Source organism: Geotrypetes seraphini, chromosome 3 (assembly GCF_902459505.1).
Source record: "Geotrypetes seraphini chromosome 3, aGeoSer1.1, whole genome shotgun sequence".
Classification (NCBI taxonomy): domain Eukaryota; kingdom Metazoa; phylum Chordata; class Amphibia; order Gymnophiona; family Dermophiidae; genus Geotrypetes; species Geotrypetes seraphini.
In genome coordinates this window covers 351347563-351364363 of record NC_047086.1, presented here as the reverse complement: position 1 = coordinate 351364363, position 16801 = coordinate 351347563, and the positions used below count along the sequence as shown (strand labels likewise).

Genomic DNA, 16801 nt, shown 5'->3' with positions numbered 1-16801 from the left:
GTTATGCTCGGGCCGGTCTCTCACTGGAAGGTGCTGTCACGGCCCATAGGGTCAGAGCTATGGCTGCTTCTGTGGCTTTCCTCCGTTCCACGCCCATCGAGGAAATCTGCAAGGCTGCCACTTGGTCCTCAGTTCACACGTTCACTACTCACTACTGTCTGGATGCCTTCTCCAGACGGGATAGACACTTCAGCCAATCTGTGTTACAAAATTTATTTTCCTAATGGCCAACCATCCCTCCTCCCTCTCTGTTGGCTTGGAGGTCACCCATGCGTTAAGAATATGCTGCCTGCTTGTCCTGGGATAAAGCACAGTTACTTACCGTAACAGGTGTTATCCAGGGACAGCAGACAGATATTCTTACGTCCCACCCTCCTCCCCGGGTTGGCTTCTTAGCTGGCTTATCTTAACTGGGGACCACGCTCTCCTCCGTCGGGCGGGAAGGCACTCGCGCATGCGCGGTGCGGCCAACTAGAACTTTGTAGTTAAAAAGGTCTGTACCGGGGCTCCGTCGGTGACGTCACCCATGCGTTAAGAATATCTGCCTACTGTCCCTGGATAACACCTGTTACGGTAAGTAACTGTTTTTATCCCAGGACAAGCAGGCAGCATATTCTTGACTGATGGGTGACGGCACCGACGGAGCCCCGGTACGGACAATTTTAGAGTGATTGCACTCTAAGAACTTTTAGAAAGTTCTAGCTCGGCCGCACCGCGCACGCGCGAGTGCCTTCCCGCCCGACAGAGGCGCGCGGTCCCTCAGTTTCTTAGTTTCCGCGGAGCTAAGAAGACGCGTTTTCAACGGCTGTTGAAATTTTCTCCTAACTTGCCTTCCCGCTCGCGTAAACGTTTTGGCTTAAATTGCCTTTTTTCTTTCTTTCCATTTTGTTTAAAAAAAAAAAAAAAAACTTTTATTTTTTTCTTCAGTTTTCGGTTTTCCCCGGCGGGGCCTTCTGCCACCATCGAAGCCTCGGCCTTCGATTTGGCGGAAGCCGTTTTTACTTTCATGCCCCCTCAACCGGGTTTTAAAAAGTGCCAGCGGTGTGCTAGGCCTATATCTCTCACGGACCCACACAACTGGTGTTTACAGTGTTTGGGTCCTGAGCATCAGGCCTCTTCTTGCACCCGCTGTGCTACTTTAAAAAAACGGACATTAAAAAATCGCCAAATTCAACAGCGATTGTTGTTCGGTGCCGACATGTCCGACCCCGTTCCTTCGACTCCGGCTTCGGCACCGATTCAGTCGGCACCCTCGTCTTCGACGCCGCGTGATTCCACACCGGCATCTCAACAGTCAGGTAAGCCGGCTAAGAAGCCTTCCCCGCTGGAACGTCTTCCGGCCTCGAGTGCAGTGAGTCCAATCCTGCCGCCTGTAAGACGCCAGAGGAAGCGCTCCGCCCCTATAGAGGTGAGTCCCTCGACATCGGGCTCCTCAACTCCGGGGCGTCGAGCGGCACCGCAGGTACCGCAGAAGAAAAAAGCGGTACCGGTGCCATCCCTCGATGACCGCATTACGGCCATCCTTCAGGTGCAGCTTAAGGAGCAATTAGAACGACTCCTTCCTGCTATCATGACACCGAACCTTCCGGTGCCAGTCCGCACCGAGCCACCGGTACCGGTTGTGGATCAACCCGTATCGATACCGATTGTGGAACCCGTGTTACCCGCTTCCACTGTCTCGGTACCGCTTCACCTAACCTCATCGGTATCGATGCCAGTCCTTGCACCGGAACCGAGAGCTCACCATCAATCGGTGCAGACTTCGGCACCGGTGCGACCGATAACTTCTCCTGACTCGGTATCGATGAGGTCGGGTAAGTCGGTGCGCAAAACCCGACACATGCAAACGTCGACACCTGAGTCTCGGGACCATTCTTCCCATGTCAGAGACCCTGATCTGTGGGGAGACTCAGAGGAACCCTTTCTTTCTGAAGGCGAATGTTCCTCAGAGGAGGAGGATTCGGCTGTCCCTGACCCATCCTCCAAACAGGCCACTTCCTCTTTCTCTAGTTTTTTGAAAGAGATGTGTGAGTCCTTGTCCATTCCTTTGGAGGCTGAATCCAAAAAGTCTAAAGCTTTTTTGGATGCCCTTGATTTTGATCAGCCTCCAAAGGAATTTTTGAAACTTCCCCTTCATGACATCTTGAGGGAAACTTTCTATAAGAATTTAGAGACTCCTTTAACTGTCCCAGGGGCCCCACGTAAACTGGATTCTCTATATAAGGTAATTCCCATTCCTGGGTTCGACAAACCTCAACTTCCACATGAATCCTTATTTGTCGAATCCACCCTTAAAAAGACTTCAGGAGCCAGTGTATATGCATCTGTCCCTCCTGGCAGAGAAGGAAGGGCCATGGATAAATTTGGTAAGAGGCTCTACCAAAATGCTATGTTGGCAAATAGGGCTGGTAATTATGCTTTTCATTTTTCTTTTTATTTAAAGCATCTCCTTACCACCATGGCTTCTTTCGAAAAATATCTTCCTTCACGAAAGCATCCCGCTTTTCACACATGCTTGTCGTCTCTTCTACAATTACGTAAGTTTATGGTTAGATCCATATATGACACCTTTGAACTAACATCCAGAGCGACAGCAATGTCAGTAGCTATGCGTCGTTTGGCCTGGCTTCGGGTATCCGAGCTTGATGTTAACCATCAAGATCGGTTAGCCAATGCCCCATGCCTAGGGGATGAGCTCTTTGGGGATTCCATGGACTCAACCACACAAAAGCTCTCTGCTCATGAGACGCGCTGGGATACCCTGCTCAAGAATAAAAAGAAGCCTCCTCCGCCAAGACCATATAGGCAGCAATCGGCCTATCAACGCCGCTTCACAGCTCGTCCATTGACTACCACTGCTCAGCAACCTAGGCGTCAGAGGCAACAACAACGTCAGCCTCCCAGACAACAGCAGCAGCAACAAGCTGTAAAACAACCTCCTCAGCAGAAGTCACAGCCCTTTTGACTTCATTCTCCACAGTATAGCCAGTATCCCTATTCCTGCTCTCCTGCCTCAGCCTATAGGAGGTCGACTTTCTCTGTTCCTCAGCCAGTGGGAAGTAATCACATCGGACCAATGGGTCCTCAACATCATCCGCCACGGCTACTCTCTCAACTTTCAGACTCTTCCACCTCAAAGCCTGCCAAAAGAGTCTGCTTTGAACAGTCCTCAATCGGCCCTCCTTATTCAGGAGGTCCAATCTCTCCTCCTTCTGAACGCTATAGAGGAAGTTCCTCTAGATCAAAAGGGGCAGGGATTCTACTCCCGTTACTTTCTAGTTCCCAAAAAGACAGGAGATCTCAGACCCATCCTGGATCTTCGCGATCTCAACATTCATCTAGTAAAAGAAAAATTCAAGATGCTTTCTTTAGCCATCCTTTATCCCCTTCTAAATCAAAACGACTGGCTATGCTCCCTCGATCTCAAAGAGGCTTACACTCACATACCGATCAATGTAACCTCAAGACCATATCTCCGATTCATGATCAATCATTGTCATTACCAGTACAAGGTGCTGCCCTTCGGTCTTGCCTCATCTCCAAGGGTATTCACCAAATGTCTCATTGTGGTAGCGGCATTTCTACGCTCTCACCACCTGCATGTATTTCCTTACCTGGACGATTGGTTGATCAAAGACACATCCGCTCAAGCAGTCCTTCTGGCCACCAACCAAACCATCCAGTTTCTACAACTTCTGGGATTCGAGATCAATCTACCCAAATCTCATATCATTCCCACTCAGAGACTTCAATTCATTGGAGCGATCCTGGATACACTCCTAATGAGAGCTTTCCTACCATCCAATCGTCTCCAGGCTCTTCAGTCTCTATGTCACCAGGTGCTTCCACTGCCGTCCATCTCAGCAAGACAAATGATGGTACTCTTGGGGCACATGGCATCCACAGTTCATGTCACACCTCATGCCCGTCTTCACCTGCGCACTCCTCAATGGACCCTTGCTACCCAGTGGTCCCAAGCGTCGGATCCTTGCTCACGACACATATCTGTGACATCATCTCTTCGTCAGTCTCTTCAATGGTGGTTGGTATCCTCAAATCTATCCAGAGGTCTTCTGTTCCATCAGCCTCCTCATCAATTAGTCATCACCACCGACGCCTCTCTGTACGCATGGGGAGCTCACTTGAACGAGTTCCAGACTCAAGGTCTTTGGTCAGCCCAGGAAAGGAAGCATCAAATCAATTTCCTGGAACTCAGAGCGATGTTTTACGCCCTCAAGGCCTTCCAACACCTTCTCTTTCCTCAGGTCCTTCTGTTGTGCACAGACAATCAGGTTGCGATGTACTACATCAACAAACAGGGTGGGACAGGCTCTCGCCTTTTATGCCAGGAAGCCCAGAAGATCTGGACTTGGGCCATAGATCATCATCTCTTCCTCAAAGCTATTTACATTCAGGGGGCTCAGAATTCTTTAGCGGACAAACTCAGCAGAATTCTCCAACCTCACGAGTGGACACTCGATCCCGTAACTCTGCAGTCTATCTTCGATCAATGGGGCACTCCTCAGATAGACCTCTTTGCAGCTCCTCACAATCATCAGCTGCCCCTATTCTGCTCCAGACTTTACTCTCCGCACCGTCTAACAGCAGATGCTTTTCTCCTCGACTGGTCGAATCTGTTCCTGTACGCCTTCCCTCCTCTGCCTCTCATGTTGAGAACCTTGTTCAAGCTCAAGAGGGAACGAGCCACCATGATTCTGATTGCTCCGAGGTGGCCCAGGCAACATTGGTTCTCCCTTCTACTTCAACTCAGTTCCAGGGAACCTTTTCTTCTTCCTCTGTTTCCTTCTCTGCTTACGCAACAGCAGGGAACCCTTCTGCATCCCAACCTCCAGTCTCTACACCTGACGGCTTGGTATCTCTCGGGCTGAACTCGACTGATACTCTTTTGTCTCAGCCCGTTCGTTCCATTCTGGATGCCTCCAGGAAACCAGCCACTCTCCAATGTTACCATCAAAAGTGGACGAGATTTTCTTCCTGGTGTCTTCTTCATCATCTTGATCCCACTTCCCTGGCAGTGGAGACGTTGTTAGATTATCTTCTTTCTTTGTCTGACTCTGGCCTGAAGTCCTCTTCCATCAGGGTCCACCTCAGTGCCATTGCAGCTTTTCATGAGCCAGTCCATGGAAAACTTCTTTCAGCTCATCCCCTGGTGTCCAGGTTCATGCGTGGGCTTTTCAATGTTAAACCACCTCTTAAAGCCCCTCCGGTTATCTGGGATCTCAATGTGGTTCTTTCAGCTTTAATGAAACCTCCATTTGAACCTTTAGCTACTTCTCCTTTCAAATTTCTCTCTTGGAAAGTGCTTTTCCTTATTGCTCTTACCTCTGCCAGGAGAGTCAGTGAGCTTCATGCACTGGTTGCAGATCCACCTTTTACGGTTTTTCACCGTGACAAGGTGGTTCTGCGTACACATCCAAAGTTTCTCCCCAAGGTTGTTTCTGAATTTCATCTCAACCAATCCATTGTTCTACCGGTTTTCTTTCCAAAACCTCATTCTCATTCTGGGGAACAAGCTCTGCATACTTTGGATTGTAAAAGGGCTCTTGCTTACTATCTGGAGCGTACGAAACCCCACAGATCAGTTCCCCAGCTTTTTCTGTCCTTTGATCCGAATAAATTGGGACGTCCTGTTTCTAAACGTACGTTGTCTAATTGGCTGGCAGCGTGCATTTCATTCTGTTATGCTCAGACCGGACTGACACTGGAAGGTTCTGTCACGGCCCATAGAGTCAGAGCAATGGCAGCATCTGTAGCTTTCCTCCGTTCCACTCCTATTGAGGAAATCTGCAAAGCTGCTACTTGGTCCTCAGTTCACACTTTTACATCTCATTATTGTCTGGATGCATTCTCCAGAAGGGATGGTCACTTCGGCCAATCTGTTTTACAAAATTTGTTTTCTTAATGGCCAACCTTCCCTCCATCCCTCTTTTTGTTAGCTTAGAGGTCACCCATCAGTCAAGAATATGCTGCCTGCTTGTCCTGGGATAAAGCACAGTTACTTACCGTAACAGGTGTTATCCAGGGACAGCAGGCAGATATTCTTGCGTCCCACCCTCCTCCCCGGGTTGGCTTCTTAGCTGGCTTATACTAACTGAGGGACCGCGCGCCTCTGTCGGGCGGGAAGGCACTCGCGCGTGCGCGGTGCGGCCGAGCTAGAACTTTCTAAAAGTTCTTAGAGTGCAATCACTCTAAAATTGTCCGTACCGGGGCTCCGTCGGTGCCGTCACCCATCAGTCAATAATATCTGCCTGCTGTCCCTGGATAACACCTGTTACGGTAAGTAACTGTGCTTTTTTGCGTGAAAGTGGCTTTAATACAAAGAAGCTCAGGGATTCTTTTAAATGTCACTGCTTGATGCATGTGTTTTCCAATTGTCCAGTGTTTACTTTTCTCTTATCCTGTTCTTTGCAAGGAATACAGAATGTTCTTTTGGCACGCTTGTGCTACAGTGCCTGTGCTTTGTCTCTTGATTAAAAGTAGAGATGGGGGAGCAGAAGCGATGGCGGTAATCCAAGAAAAACAAATGAAAAAAATCAAGTATGTGCAGACGAACCATATATTAAAAAAAAAATTATATACCTCAATATTTATTTATCTTTATTTATTTAAGACATTTTTAATCCACCTTTATCCAAGGCGGCTCACAGTATCACATACACATTTCAGGATTTAAACATCTTAAAAATCATATACATCAGAAAAAAATCAAAAGATTATACTATCTCAATTTATAAATTAGATCTCTACCACTCATCTACTACATTACTTCAATAAATCAGCACAAATCTGATAACAAGGGCTGAAGATGAACCTCTGGTGCAGGTGGGCAGGGCTTCAGCAGGAGCGCGGTGAAGATCGGGTGGGAGACGGAGGAACAAGATGGAGGGCTGCTTCCTCCTCCTTTCTGGAGCTGGGCTGCCTCAAACAGCTACATTAGTTATCCGTCAGTACTCAAATAAACTTCAAGATATCATGAATTATCTTCCGTATCCTACATGGAAATTCTGCAAAGCCACTCATAGACTTATTCAATTCTTCATGGCCCACCTTGAACAGAAATCTTAGTAAACTTCAGTTGAACTATCTCTCAACGAAAGGCCTCAAACACAAATGTACCTACAGCACTATGGGCTCCTTTTACTAAGCTGCGTTAGGGCTTTAACGTGCGGAATAGCGCACGCTACATTGCCATACACGTTAGACCTTGACGCCAGCATTAAGCTGGCGTTAGTTCTAGCCGCGTAGCGCGCGGAAAATTTCCTGAGTGCTCTAAAAACGCTAGCACACCTTCGTAAAAGGAACCCTATGTTTACATATATTGGCCCAATAAAGAAAAATGGGAAATCAAGTAACAAAAAATATATTTTAGATCCAATAAAAAAACCCAAAACTTAATAAACTGGATCTATCACAAATGGAACGAATGCTAATAAATAGATCAAGTAAATGAAAAGTGCTCAAGTCAGTGATGTAAACCATCCTGGTTACATCTGCCACATCATAGCAAAACCTCCCTGTTGCACTATAATAGGCAAAATGTGCCTCAATCAATATACCTTTAGCATTAATCAATGTACCTTCTTTAGCATTGTTGTGTAGTACTGAATTGTATCTCTTTAGCATCCCTTTAAAACAGTGGTCTCAAACTCAAACCCTTTGCAGGGCCACATTTTGGATTTGTAGGTACTTGGAGGCCTTAGAAAAAATAGTTAATTTCTTATTAAAGAAATGGCAATTTTGCATAGTTTATAGTTTATAAATCTTTCCTTTTGGCTAAGTCTTAATAATAATATTGTAATTTATAGCTAAAGAGACATATGATCAAGAAACTGTTTTATTTTACTTTTGTGATTATGATACACATACTGAGGGCCTCAAAATAGTACCTGGCGGGCCGCATGTGGCCCACGGGCCGCAAGTTTGAGACCACTGCTTTAAAACACTACTAGTTCTCCTCCATTGCATTGTTCCCCCCTCAAACTGTTTAGTATACACCACTAATAGCGCCCTGTGCCATACTAAATTGTATCTATTTAAATTGCATTGTAAATTGCCTTGAACCTATTTAGGCATAGTGCGACTCAGAAATCTCAGATTAGATTAGATTAATAAACATTCATCGATATGACACTAATGTTTTTCTGTAATACAGCTTATCCTATCTTCCGGGTTTACAAAGGTTTGTTTCAGTTTCTTTGACTCATTAGCACTGAATACCATTTCTGGCACTGGTATCTTCCCCATATCTTTTTTGATGAAGACCAAAACAAAACAAAAAAAAATCACTTAATCTCTCCGCTATAGCCTTGTCTTCCCTGAGTGCCTTTTTTATCCTTGGTTATTTAGTGGTCCAACGGATTCTTTTCCCAGCTTGTTGCTTCTAATATACCTAAAAATGTTTTTACTATATGTTTTTGACTCCAGTGCAATCTTCTTTTCAGTCTCTCTTTGTCTTCACTATCAGTTCATAAGAACATAAGAATAGCCTTACTGGGTCAGACCAGTGGTCCATCAAGCCCAGTAGCCCATTTGCACGATGGCCAAGCCAGGTCACTAGTACCTGGCCAAAACCCAAGGAGTAGCAACATTCCATGCTACGATCCAGGGCAAGCAATGGCTTCCCCCATATCTTTCTCAAAAACAGACCATGGACTTGTCCTCCAGGAACTTGTCCAAACCTTTCTTAAAACCAGCTACACTATCCACTTACTACATCCTCTGACACACGTTCCAGAGCTTAACTATTCTCTGAGTGAAAAAAAAATTTCATCCTATTAGTTTTGAAAGTATTTCCCTGTAACTTCATTGAGTGTCCCCTAGTCTTTATAATTTTTGACAGAGTGAAAAATTGATCCACTTGTACCCATTCTACTACACTCAGGATTTTGTAGACTTCAATCATATCTCCCCTCAGCCGTCTCTTTTTCAAGCTGAAGAGCCCTAACCGTTTTCGTCTTTCTTCATACGAGAGGAGTTCCATCCCCTTTACCATCCCCTTTACATTTGACTTGCCATTCCTTATGCTGTTTCCTATTATTTTCAGTTGCATTCTTCCTTTGCAGCTACTCCTCTATGTCTAATTATTACCAATCTCCTCATTTTATCAATGATGTGATGCTACTGAGTGGGCCTGGGCTGCACCCATGGCTGCACCAATTGTCCCTTAAACTCCTTTGCTAAGTGAGTGGAGTACTTTATAAGTCCCAAAAGCTTATCTGTTTAACTCTTAAGTCTACATTTTCCCAAGTTTAAAAGCTATTTTCCAGCAAATTCTTACCAGTGAAGATCTCTGCCCCTCTGAAAATCCATTCACAGCACCTCTTTGCACATCAGTGTTCTAGTTTTCATCTTCTCTTAGTATCGGGTTTGGAGGCTTCTCTCCACATTTAACTGCTGATCTTAACAGTGTGAATGAAACCGGGTTTTCATCTAGTTTGGATGTGGCGTTCTAATACGATGGGGTAAGCTGGTGATGAATGGCATGTGTGGTGGTGTATTGAGGGGGAGCAGACTGCCCCGAGCACCATCTTGGCAGGGGCAGCGGCTCCTCTCTGCCCACCCACCTCTTCAAATCTTCACTGGCAGTGAGCATCTCCTACCTTCTGCTCACGCCAGCCTCAGCTCTCCTCACATTACTTCCTGCTCATGGAACCAGGAAGTGATGTCAGAGGGAGAGCTGAGGCCAGCACGAATAGCAGATAGGAGATGCTGCTTGCTGTTGGTGAAAACCTGAGGAGGTATTGAGGGGAGGGGTCATATGTGGCAGGCATGGTGGGGAAGAGTGCAGGGGAGCGCATGGCATGGAAATAGGCATCATTGCTTCAAGCACATATGCTGCTGGTCATGTGTCTCTGCAATCTGCTTTCTGCTTGTGTCTTCAGACCTGCATATGGTAGCAGGTGTTCTTCTCACTAAGCTACTCTGTCTAAGATGGCTGACAGTAGCCTCATGGCCACCATCTTCATTTTTTTGGAATATTTGTTGCTGAAAGCAGGTCTTGAGTGAAAATGTCCATTAATTTCATTTTACTATGCTCTCTGATGGTTCCTTTTCTTTCACTTTTACAGGATGATATGGAAAATGCCAAGTATATTTCAAGGTTATTTGCTGCCAGACATAAGTTTTACAAACAACATAAAATCTGCACAGAGTGAGTAGCTTTCTAAAGTGCTTGCCATCTTTATATCTTGTACTAGCTTTTATGAGTCTTGTTTGAACTTTTCTCATGGTTTCCTCCACATACTAGCATCTCTCTTAGCCAGCAGTGGGTGATGTACAGCTAATTTGATTCCATGACGGAGAAGGAACCAGTGTTACATAACTGATCCATATCAATTATCAAAGGATAACTGTCACGGAGCGGAGGCAGGCTTCAGCATTGTGGTTAACTCACTGGAATAAGACTCAGGACTGACTCTGTGTATACCCTGTGCCATTGGGGCAGGTTTGAAAAACCCACACACAACTCGGTTCTATATGAGACACCTAAAAAATCAACACTAGAAAAAAACCCTGCTGAGTGCTGTCCTATAAATGGTGCTCAAAGTTACACACTTAGCACCAGGAGCCATTCTTAACTTTAAGCAAGGCCATTTACACCATCTTAGTTGGGGTGGACACAGCCTTTTCTTTACCAGAGTGGGCCGACTTCACCAGCATTCTTAAGTCTTCACAGACTCAACGAGTACAAAGCTCAATTTCCGATGTTACTGCAGAGTGTCACACACTGCAGATGTGCTCTATTAGATGTCTCTTCAGCAGAGTTGCATTCAAGAAAAAAGGGGTAGTAGGAGCGCGGGGAGCGGAGCCTGACATGGCCACGTTTTGGCCAAAGTTATGTCAGGCGCAGAGTACCAAAAAATCTGAAATGCCAGCAACGTACAGAAATATTCCAGAGAGGTGAATCAAGCAATTGTGCTGCTTTAATGACCTTGTTAATCTAGAGAGAATTATGCTTTGTTGATTCAGCTCTCGCCTTTGAGATTTATTTTTGGTACTTTGCCTCTGACACAGCCTTGGGCGAAATGTAGCCACATCAGGCATACTATAAGGTTCTTCAGGTTTTATGTACGTCTGGTCTTCTCTTAGTCCTGCTGTACAATCCATTTATGCCAGGGTTTTCCTGGCCTAAATCAAACATCCCAGATTCGCCCAGAATCTGCCCCTCACCATACCTACTTTCTGGTAAATGCCTTAGAGTAGACACTTACCTCGAGATGGTAGGCACTTACTGAATGAGGTTCCCACCACCTAATTAAATTTTTAATGGCATTTTCATATTAATGGTGCTGATGAAGACTAATTGAATAATTTGATGCACCTACCTGATTTAGGTGTCTAACCTATCTAGGCACCTAAATTCAGAAGCCGTTTATGGAATCTGGGCTACTATGTATATATTAAAAATATAACCAGCGCTTCACCGACTACTTTTCCTGGGATAGAAGATTCAGACTAAACCCCACACTCTTATTTATTCGCTGTAGTGTAGGGGAGATTGTGGCACAGTGGTTAAAGCTGAAGCCTCCGCACCCTGGGGTTGTGGGTTCAAGCCCACGCTGTTCCTTGTGACCCTGGGCAAGTCGCATAATCCCCCCATTGCCCCAGGTACATTAGATAGATTGTGAACCTGTCAGGACAGACAGGGAAAAATGCTCAAGTGCCTGAATAAATGCATGTGAACTGTTCAAAGTTTCCCTGGGAGAACAGTATAGAAAATTGAATAAATAAATATGATATGGAGCCATGAAACTTACAAATTATTCCACACTTTTCTTAACATTTTTCATTTCAGTGATGCAAATCTATCTAGTAAATGGGCACAAACATAGCAAAACCAAGCCATTGTGACATCACCGATGAGATTTGCTCTTAGGCATTGGTAGAATGAGGCATTATGATATCACAATACAAGAGGCTGCTGAAATATTCTCAGCCCAACCAAGAAGAGAATAGGGAGAGTGTGGCACAGTGGTTAAAGCTACAGCCTCAGCACCCTGAGGTTGTGGGTTCAAATCCTTGTGACCCTGGGCAAGTCACTTAATCCCCCCATTGTCCCAGGTACATTAGATAGATTGTGAGCACACCAGGACAGACAGGGGAAAATGCTCTAGTACCTGAATAAATTCATGTAAACCTTCTGAAAATTGAATAAATAAATAAATCTCTTGGTTCATTCATGTTTTGGTGAGCATTCAGGATCTGCCTGTTTTCCTGACAGCTCCCTGTTTTATACTGCATCCTCGGTATTTTTGTTTGCTTTATTTCTATTTATTTCCTGTAATGTGGGCTAATGAACAAACAAAGTGGAACACTGTGAAGTCCAAAGCGCCTTTAATAAAGCATAAAACAGCCCAAATGATAAGAAGTTGCTTTCAGCTTTTCGGTGTGCGATTGTTTTACTAGCTAGTGTTCATTTTCTGTGATTAGTTCTCTTTTTTGAACTGTGTTTTAAACATCAGTTGATGAAAACGTTCCCGCCAAAACACGGCCGGGTCGAGAGAAAGAGACTGCTTGAAATGGAGGGCTCCTTTTACGAAGGTGCGCTAGCGTTTTTTAGCGCACGCACCGGATTAGTGCGCACTAGCCGCAAAACTACCGCCTGCTCAAGAGGAGGCGGTAGCGGCTAGCGTGCGCTATTCTGTGCGTTAAGGCCCTAACACACCTTTGTAAAAGGAGCCTAGAGAGAAAGTGACTGCTTTGAACTGAGTCTGTTCTCACAGAGAGCAACTTATTATTTGGACTGTTTTATGCTTTGTTCAAGGTGCTTTGGACTTCATAGTGTTTCACGTTGTTCATTTGTTGACATCCTATGGAACATTTTTTTGCTCCTTTGTGTTTGTTTGTCATGTGGACTAACATGGCAACTACACTATTTTAACAACCATGGCTTTGCACTAACACAAAAATTAGGTTTAATGTCATGTCTTTATTCAACAACTTTCTCAGGGACTAGATCTGGTGTTTTAAATGAAATCCTGAAAGGAGAAATGTGGTAAATTGAACTGCAGTTAGGTTACTGCTGCCATACAAGTGGTGCGAGTTCTGTAGATAGCGTTCCTTCAGTAATATAATTTTATTTTATTTTATTTCTTGTATACCGCTATACCGTGAGGTTCAAAGCGGTTTACAGTAAAGATGCATTAAAGATTCAAATAAAATAAAAATAAATAAATAAGATAGGTACTTGGAAGTTCTCTAACTATCCCAAAGGCTCACAATCTAGCTAAAGTACCTGAGAAAGACAATTATTAATAAAAAGAAAAAATAAAAACATTGGTAAAGAAAGAAAAATTAAAAACATTTTGGTTGGCTAACAGAATTAAGGGGATGTATGCAGGATAGATAGGGCATACCATCTTTCCCCGAAAATAAGACCTACCCCGAAAATAAGCCCTAGCATGATTTTTAATATAAGCCCCACCCCAAAAATAAGCCCTATTTAAGATTGACCACCGAAGCCCCTCCCACCATGAGACTGATACACCTCTGCTCCGAGGCCTCCAAAAACAGCGGCGGTGGCAGCGCTCTAAATGAGCCGCTTTGCGGCCTTCTTTGCATCATCAGTGATGCAGCAGAGGGAAGGTCTCGGCGGCGAAGGCTGCAAAGCAGCCAGTTCAGAGCGCTGCCACTGCTGATGTTTTTGGAGGCCTGCTGCACAAGGGGACGGGTGAGAGGGGAGAAAAGATGCTGCACGTGGGGGGAGGGGAAAGGAAAGAGGAAGAATTGGGGTGGAGGAGAGAAAAGGAGAGATGATTGTTGTACATGAAAAAAATAAGACAGAGTCTTATATTAATTTTGGGTCCAAAAAACGCACTAAGGCTTATTTTTGGGGAAAGACAGTACTCTGAGAAGTAGTCTGACATTAATCTAAATTCTGAACAAAAATCTTCATGCAACACACCACTGTGAGGTGGTTCAAATAAATTCTTTTACTGGGTAACTCAATACAGTTGAATAGCTTGGCAACCGTGCATTTCCTCTGGCTCTAATCCCTGCAGGGAAAGATAAACAGGATATGCAGTCCAAAAATAATTCAAAGTGACTGTGAATGAAATTCGCAGCACCACTCACCAGGGGTACTTCCTTTACCACCCTCTGGTCTGGTTACTCCTTGGGTTCGTTCTGCTACACCAGAATCCAAACAGCAGATGAGCTTCTGCTGAATTTTAGCAAACCACAGATCTGAAGACTTTGTTTCCTTGCAAGGCAGCTTTCAATGACTGGCAATAAAACAGCCAATGACCAGACAGTTGATATAGTCTTTAGTAAGAGCAAGGCACTAACCCATTAACCAGTCTTCACCACTGGGGGTGATGGGACAAAAGCGCCCGAGACAAACACGCGCCCTCAAAAGCGTGCGAGACAAAGGCGCACCAATATTTGAAAGCGGACAATTAAGCACAAGACTTCAGTGCACCACTCTAAAAGCTTATTTTAAAGGGCTCCGACAGCGGGTGTGGGTGGGGACCCCTACTTTACTTAATACTGTTCGTGCTGCTGTAACCCCCCCCCCTCCATTATACAGAAAACTTAACTTTTTACCTATTTTTCAGGGAAAAGTTAAGTTTTCTGTATAATGGGAGGGGGGGGGGTTACAACCCCTTAAAACCACCCCCGAAGGCAGCGCCAACGCTATTAAGTAAAGTGTGGGGTTCCCCCCAGCCCCTGTCGGAGCCCTTTAAAATAAGCTTTTAGAGTGGCGCGCTGAAGTCTTGCGCTCAATTGCCGCTCTCAAATGTCGGACACGTTTGTCTCATGCGCTTATGACTGTGAACCCCACTGGGAACTCTCAACTTTAAGATTTCTCATGGATCCTAAGAGTACACTTTCCTGAGTCTCTGCATACTTCCAGGACATTCCTTGTAATACCTCCCATTTTGGAAAGTGCCAGGAAACACCATATAAGGTAATTCTATAAATTGGCAGCTTAGTCCGGGTGCCCCGATGCTGTGTGCTTAGCACCAATCCCATAACTGTATCTTAGTGCAAAGATTCTGTTCTAGAATACTAGTAATGGCTAGGGTTTACCAGATTTTCCCGAAGAAAAATACGGACCCATGGCCAAGCCCCCAGGTCTGCCCCGTTCTCTCATCGAGATGGCGCATGCACAGACACAATGCAATGACATCACGTGCACATGCGAATGATGGCACTGCGTTGCATGCGTGTGATGTCAGCACGTTGCATGCACGGATGCCCCTTCCCACGCGATTTTGACAGGAAGCTTTTCAGAATCTGGACACATTTTGAAAAGCCGTCCCGACCCCTGGACATGCCCTTGAAAAGAAGGACGTGTCCGGGGAAATCCGAACATCTGGTAACCCTAGCAAATTGTAGTTCTACCTTTTTTTCCCTCTCCCGTCAAGTATGTCCAGGCGTGTATCTGTCATTTAAGGTCCTAAATGTATATTTTATTTTTGTAAATCACTTAGAAATTTGTTTGGTAAGCGTTTTATCAAATTTTAAATAAAACTTGAAACTTGATTAGGCAAGACTAGGCTACTGCCTCTTGGGGTCAGCAAACAGCAGCTGCAACCAAAAAACCTGAAGGAACCATCATTATTTACCTGTTGGAAAAGTGGGCAGTTTTCAAACAGCACATTTGCTCCGGTAAAGGACTTTTGGAAATTGCTGTCATCATTTGTGTGTGTGTGTGCTACACACACACTTAAAAGCATGATATAAGAATAGCCTTACTGAGTCAGACCAACGGTCCATCAAGTCCAGTAGCCCGTTCTCACAGTTCCTGGACAAAACCTAAAGAGTAGCAACATTATAGCATCTCAAAGAATTGCAAGATTCTGGAACCCCAATGAGAGCAACATTCCAGAGCTGAGATTGTAATGTCATAATGACTAATTCCACAGTGCCTCAGAACCAACCTAATCAGTGATGTTACAAAGGCTTAATTGCCCTATACTTGGCTCACGTAAGAATATAAGAATAGCCTTACTGGGTCAGACCAATGGTCCATCAAGCCCAGTAGCCCATTCTCACGGTGGCCAAACCAGGTCACTAGTGCCTGACCAACATCCAAAGAGTAGCAACATTCCAGCATCTCAAAGAATAACAAGATTCTGGAACCCCAATAAGAGCAACATTCCAGAGCTGAGATTGTGATGTCATAATGCTTCAATCCACAGTGCCTCAGAACCAACCTCATCAGTGATGTTACAATGGCTTGATTGTCCTATACCTGGCTCACATAAGAACATACGAATAGCCTTAATGGGTCAGACCAATGGTCCATCAAGCCCAGTAGCCTGTTCTCACGGTGGCCAATCCAAGTTCCTAGTACTTGGCCAAAACCCAAGGAGCAGCAACATTCCACGCTACCGATCCAGGGCAAGCAGTGGCTTCCCTCGTGTTTTTCTCAATAACAGACTAAAGACTATTCCTCCAGGAAATTGTCCAAACTTTTCTAAAAACCAGCTACACTATCTGCTCTTATCACAACCTTTGTCAGTGCGTTCCAGAGCTTAACTATTCTCTGAGTGAGAAAATATTTCCTCCTATTGGTTTGAAATGTATTTCCCTGTAACTTCATCGAGTGTCCCCTAGTCTTTATCATTTTTGACGGAGTGAAAAATCGATCCACTTGTCCCCGTTCTGCTCCACTCAGGATTTCGTAGACTTCAATCTCCCCTCAACCGTCTCTTTTCCAAGCTGAAGAGCCCTAACTTTTTTAGTCTTTCCTCATACGAGAGGAGTTCCATCCCCTTTACCATCTTGATCGCTCTTCTTTGAACCTTTTCTAGTGCCCCTATATCTTTTTTGA

General features: G+C 44.9%; 1 protein-coding gene across 3 annotated transcripts in view; it reads left to right on the top strand.

Annotated features, from left to right (window-relative positions):
- PTPN14 (protein tyrosine phosphatase non-receptor type 14) overlaps positions 1-16801 on the top strand; it is a 293466-nt gene that overhangs the window by 206903 nt on the left and 69762 nt on the right. For all 3 annotated transcript variants that reach the window (XM_033935552.1, XM_033935553.1, XM_033935554.1), the window contains exon 10: positions 10089-10171. In XM_033935552.1, coding sequence (XP_033791443.1) covers positions 10089-10171 — 83 coding nt within the window. The remainder of the gene's footprint in view (positions 1-10088; positions 10172-16801) is intronic.